The sequence below is a fragment of the Pygoscelis adeliae genome, unplaced genomic scaffold (assembly GCF_000699105.1).
Source record: "Pygoscelis adeliae isolate BGI_AS28 unplaced genomic scaffold, ASM69910v1 Scaffold239, whole genome shotgun sequence".
Taxonomy (NCBI): domain Eukaryota; kingdom Metazoa; phylum Chordata; class Aves; order Sphenisciformes; family Spheniscidae; genus Pygoscelis; species Pygoscelis adeliae.
Genome location: NW_008825537.1, coordinates 169,091 through 175,221, shown reverse-complemented (window position 1 = coordinate 175,221; position 6,131 = coordinate 169,091). Strand labels below are relative to the sequence as shown.

Genomic DNA, 6,131 nt, shown 5'->3' with positions numbered 1-6,131 from the left:
GTTTAAATCTGTATATTTATGTGCTGCAAACTGATGCAGTTTTTTTTCCACTGTGCTTCTTGTAGCTACCTTAGCGACGTGGATCGTATTGCTACCCCAGGATATCTACCAACTCAGCAAGATGTGCTACGGGTTAGAGTTCCTACAACCGGTATCATAGAGTACCCCTTTGACCTAGAGAATATTATCTTCAGGTACTGAAGGTGTATTCATGTTACAGCTGAACTGAGAGAGGAGTGATATGGTTTCAGGAAGCATGAGTTCTGGATTGCTTTAGAGTGTCCAGGTGCTTAGTTGAGAGGCTTGAGTGGATGTATGTGCTGTGTGTTATGAAGTATCTGCTGACAGGTGCTCCTGTAATGGGGATGGTGTAACATTTTATTCTGATTAAGGGAAAACTCCAAGCTGAAGCATTGGCTGTCACATGCTTTTGAATCAGTGACACTTAAAGCCCAGCTAACCATCTTGCAGGAATTGGTGTCCTTCCTGGGAAGGATTGCATTGCTGGCATCTGAGGCAGCTGAGTGAACTTTTGGTAGCTTAAGCCACCAAGGGGAGGAGGGGGAAGCTTGCTCTGGGCAGTGCTTGATTTGAAATGTATTTCCCTTTAAGAATGCTTAGCTGAAGCAACTTTGACCATTTATTTCTCCTTCAAAAAGAGACCACTTTTTGTGCAGAAATACTTCCTCATATGTGATACCTAGCATCTGCCTTCAGAGATGGTTTTCTGTGCCTACCTTGTGCTCTCAGGATGACACCAAAACTTGCTGCTGCAGCAATAGATGGTATTTGGAGGCTTAAGCCAGAAATCGAGCATGGCATAAAGGGCACAATGACATGCCTGTCTATTGCAAAGCAATTTTCTCCCTAGCTCTCTCGTACTTACATGCTCCCTGCCTTTCTCTACCGCAGTGTTGACATTACAAGAGAGGAATAAAGAAGCCTGCATCTTCTCTCTTAAACCATTCAGTTACAGACATACAGAAAGTTACTCTAGCTGTTCTGGTTTGCTGACCTATGAAATAGGTATAGGGTTTTAGCAAAGGTGGACTGGGTGTGTTGCACTTTAGGTGAGTGACAAAATAATTTTAGCATATTATACAGGTGGGACTTAAAACTGAGGAGCTGAAGTGCGTAACTGTTAAACAGCACATTTTATTAAAAGTTTAATAACTAAAGAAAGCTCTTTGTGCGAGAGATGTTTTGAGGCAAGTAGGTGCTTTAATAAAAAGTAGAAATAGTTTGTTCATTTGACAGAGCAGAGTTTTGAAGGACTTCTCTTTTCAGACTCAGGACTGGTACTTAGCAAACCAGAGCAGAATGCAACTAAAAATGGTAATGCTGATATTTGGGATTTGAATTTGGTATCACTCACCTATGGCCATCTTTTCAGTTTGATATATTTCTGGAACAGGATATTTTGTAAACTTGATGGGTTTGTTAGCAAGCACATGTTATTACATCCCCATGCCAGGTAACTTGAATGGTAAAGAGCCGCATTCATTCTCATCGTATGTTGGTCCTTTGCATTCAGACAGAGAACTGCAGCTACTTCTGTGATACTATATGTATTTCTCTTCCTTAGAATGGTGGATGTTGGCGGTCAAAGATCAGAACGAAGGAAGTGGATTCATTGCTTTGAAAATGTGACTTCTATCATGTTTTTAGTAGCACTTAGTGAATATGACCAAGTTCTGGTGGAATCTGATAACGAGGTAAGCCAAAGAATGGGAACTCTGTAGGAAAGTGGAAGGAAAGGAGCAATGTCTTTCTAACTTCTTGGAGGTTGGTACCAAAGTGCTTGGTGCCAAGTTGGATTAGCAAGTATTGTTGGTTTCGGCCTTCAGTTCTTCCTATTGCAAAGGGAACATGAGCCTCAGTGGGTCATGATGTCCCTAAGAATGGAAAATGCACAGTGCATTCAAATCATCTGTACTTCTCAAGTAATACTGAAATACTCTGAAATTGCTGGGTTCTGTGTGCCTTGGAAGGTACTGTGCAATGTGACGGCATGCTCTTAAAAATCACCCGTTCCTCTTTTCCACCCTGAATTCCTTCGTGCTGTGACTGCTGCCTTGTTAGATAGTGACTGGTCTCTTTGAAGGTGCAATACTGAATTTTTGCACTTGCTAATAGATTAAAAAAATGCCATCAGGTAACAGCAGTTACTCCTTTTCTACTAGACAAAACATGTTCACAAAGTATCATGGCCAGTCCTCTCACATGACTGTCAAAGCATAAAATGACTTCTAAACCTTCTGATATGAAGGGCTTGCCAATTAAATGAAGCTTGAGTCCATCAGATTTTGCATTTCCTTTCTATTTACCGGCACAGCTTGAGCCAGAACCTACCTGGGGCCAAAGTATTCTGTGTACAGTTTCTGAGATGCTGGATCGATACAGATCTGAGTATGTGTGCAGGTAGCAGAAAGGCATCTTCATGCTCATTTGTGAAAACAAAGCTTTCTTTTTCTTATTTCAGAATCGGATGGAAGAGAGTAAAGCTCTCTTTCGAACCATTATCACTTATCCATGGTTCCAAAACTCTTCTGTTATCCTCTTTCTCAACAAGAAAGATCTGTTGGAAGACAAGATCCTATATTCCCACCTTGTTGACTATTTCCCAGAGTTTGATGGTGAGTGGTTTTTAAGGAGGAACACTCTATATCTAGAAGAAGGGGTAGAGGTGGTTTGGTTAGAATTTTTTTGGTTTTTAAAGAAAACCCAGATCTACAGATAGGGAAAACATCTTAATTCGAGAAGGAATATCTACAGCAATGAGGAAATGTCACAAAAATGTCTTAATCGTATTAAGACATTCCAGTAGATAACTGGAATCTGATTGAATGATCAAATAATGAACCTCTCCTAGATGAAGAATTACTTCCCCCCCCCCCCCAAAATGCCCACCCCCCCCCCCCCCCCCCCCCCCAATATGCACTTCAGAGTACTAAATAGTGGAAGTCTAACTTTCCTACCTATATGCTTGTGCATATAACACATTTCATAAACGTGACAATCGCTGGTATACACTGTAGTCAAGGAGTGACTTGAGTCCTTGTTTTGAGAAACTGACTGGTCAAATACCCAAGTTGTTCAAATGATGGTGCTGAAAAATCTCAGGTAGCATGAAATTCTTATTAGTGTGCCATCTGTAGTTGTGGAAAAATAATACCTATGTGAAACAGAGAAATTCCCATCTGAAACAAAATTCCTTAGCCAAAGTAGCATTTCAAGCTCTTCAGTTGAGTGCATTTAAAGTTGTCTGGCAACACATCTGTACAGGACTGAAAATAAATAAAAGTAGTGGAGAATGAGATCAGGCAACACACTTGCCATGCTCTCATGTATTAACTCTGTCATTATGTGCTTTAAAAATACAAGGTAGAGGAAGAATTGCCATTTTGCAAACAGTTTTCTTCTTTTAAACGACTATTGAAATTGCTCCTTATTAGTTGTCCTCCCACTTCTGGAGTTTCATGCCCCCTGCTGTCTGAAAGCACAGGCATTCTGAAATTGTCAGTGGTGGAAAACATCATGTTTTTACAGCAGGCTGGGAATGGCTGGTGTGCTTATCGGTCAAATAGTGTGTACTTCTAGTATAACTTAACAGCTGGAGTCAAGATCACAACATCAGGAAGTGTCTCGGTTTTTTTCATGTATTTGCTGTAGCTCCTCCAGGGATGCTGCATGGCTTGTGAGTGGGAGGTAGCCCAGCAGACCACCTCTCAAGAGATGGTCCTTGCCACGGAGAATGTGACACCACCAGTACTGTGAAACAAATATCAGTAGGTGACTTTTCTCTGAGGAGTTGTCAGCAATATGAAGTAAATACTGGCAAAAATTCCAGTTTTTAGCTCCTGTGAATTGACCGGCCAGTTAGGACAGACTGCAGTGTTGGCTGAAGATGATCCTTGTTTACAAAACACAGGCTTGTGTCCTTCAGTGCGTAAGATCCATCTCTATATTAGGAAGAAATATACATCCCATCTCCAGAGGAGAGCATTGTGTTATGTGTATCCAGCATCTGTCACTGTTATCTAGTGAATGCAGCACATAGAGGGTTATACCAAATGCTGTATTTCAAAGCATGGTCTGAAATGACGCCTTGGTGTCTGTCAGAACTCTCAGCCTTGGAAAAATGCCTTTTGTAGGTTTGGTTAGATAACTGAAAAGCGTAAGACAGTTCAGCTCCTGGGACTTTTTATGCAATAAATGATCTTAATTTCTTCTTTATAGCTCTGTAACCCATAAGAAAAAGTGCGCTAGCAATTACTCTGATGGATCAAACCGGGGGATGCACTTAGCATAAATCCATTAACTGGTTTCTTTCTTTGCTGCAGGCCCACAGAGGGATGCACAGGCAGCCCGTGAGTTCATTCTCAAGATGTTTGTGGATTTAAATCCAGACAGCGATAAAATCATCTATTCTCACTTCACATGTGCCACAGACACAGAAAACATCCGTTTCGTCTTTGCAGCTGTCAAGGACACCATCCTACAGCTCAACCTGAAGGAGTACAACCTGGTTTGACCTGCTCTGCTCTTGGCCCCTTGAGAGGCTTTATTGTGAAGAAAAGACAAAAAAAGAAATTTTAAATATGACGGGAAAAAAAGTTTTAATTTTTGATGATGTAATGATTGCAAATTGTCTGATCTGTGGAGTGGCAAGTGCTCAGTGTTATCCTGGAGTCTCATGTCTCTGTCCACAGAGTAGTTGATTTCATATTTTTAACAAATTGCTTTTATTTCACAGTTAACGGGGATACGCCTCATTTCTTCAGCACCTTGCTTACTTCTTAATTTTTGCCAAACAGCTAAGGCAGTCTCATCTTGAGCTTTCCTTTGTTGCTTAGCCACTTTTTTTTTCTTCTTTTCATTCCCATGGTATATATAGAAAAAAAAAACAACTTTCCAGCCGAGATTGTGAATTCACTGGACTGTGGGAGTGCAGAATGCTACTGGTCCCTTTGCCTTGTGCTATAGGGTGCCTCTGGTGTAATTTGCTAATCCTGCTTGCTTTCCGCCCTGCACCCCTTCTTTCCCTTCCCTTCCCCAGGACATGCTCCATGGTTCACTGTGATGAAATGTTGGGGAGGAGCGATTGCTCTCCAACTATTGTGCAAAAAAAGAAAAAGGCAAAACAAACAAACAAAAAAGCCATCACTTTTCCATTCTTTATATGTTCTAGTTCTGAGTTATTTTTTTCTTATCAATTATAAAAGGTATGGAGACTGTGATTTTTTTTTTTTTAAATTATTGATGTTCTATACATAGTTTGCTATGTGTTGCTGTATTTTGTTCATGGACTACAAATGATGGAAGCTCTTGGAGCAATAGCTGCTGAGCCTGGGGAAGTGCCTGACTGTAATTGTTCTTTTTTATTTTATTTTGTTTTTATTTTTTTTCCACACACATCTACACATCCCCCCCGCACCACAAGCGCATGCGCGCGTATAAGGCTCAATTTGCAGAGAGAAACTACGTTTTGTTGAGTAGAGTATATGACATCAAGTGAGCAACTTCTCTATGCAGCAAATACCAAAAGCACACTGAGTAATTGTGGCATTTAAACATCAGACTTTGGCTGGATTCAAAATCTTACTCTCGTGCCACCCTCTAGTTCTTTTCTTGCTGCTGGTAGCAAACAAGCCTTGTTTATTGCATTTTGTGCCAGTGTGTTGAATGACGTTGTAAGAATTCCTTGGTCCTGTCCAGCTTGCAGATTTTTAGAAAGGACCAGAGTTGGTGGGTGACAAACTTTGGGACATAGGTAGGATTCTTACTTGAAAAGATTGAGGATAGCTCTTGGAGGGAGTGGCAATTCTCTCTCTCCCCTGTTTGTGCATTTCCCTGAGGCACATGCTGCTGTGTTTCTCTTTAGAGGAGTATGGATCCTCTTTCGAAGACTTGCACACGTACTTGCTCCAGGGTGCATGTGATCATCAAGTTACAGTAGTCATGGCTGGAGCATGCGGCTGCTATGGAATCCAGAAAGCCTTGCTGTGGTTGCACTTTTGTTTAGCAGGAGAGTAGAGGCAGAGACAGCAGGGTTTGCTGGTGCAGGTGGAAGGTAGAGTGGGAGTAGTTCTGGATTCTAGATGCCAAATGAAACTCCACTAAGCAGAAGG

General features: G+C 41.3%; 1 protein-coding gene across 1 annotated transcript in view; it reads left to right on the top strand.

Moving 5' to 3' along the window:
* Positions 1-5,576, top strand: part of GNA11 (guanine nucleotide binding protein (G protein), alpha 11 (Gq class)) — an 8,525-nt gene extending 2,949 nt beyond the window's left edge. The window contains exons 3-6 of the mRNA XM_009331825.1: positions 66-194; positions 1,586-1,715; positions 2,483-2,636; positions 4,344-5,576. Coding sequence (XP_009330100.1) covers positions 66-194; positions 1,586-1,715; positions 2,483-2,636; positions 4,344-4,534 — 604 coding nt within the window. The 3' untranslated portion in view covers positions 4,535-5,576. The remainder of the gene's footprint in view (positions 1-65; positions 195-1,585; positions 1,716-2,482; positions 2,637-4,343) is intronic.
* The last annotated feature ends 555 nt before the right edge of the window (positions 5,577-6,131 follow it).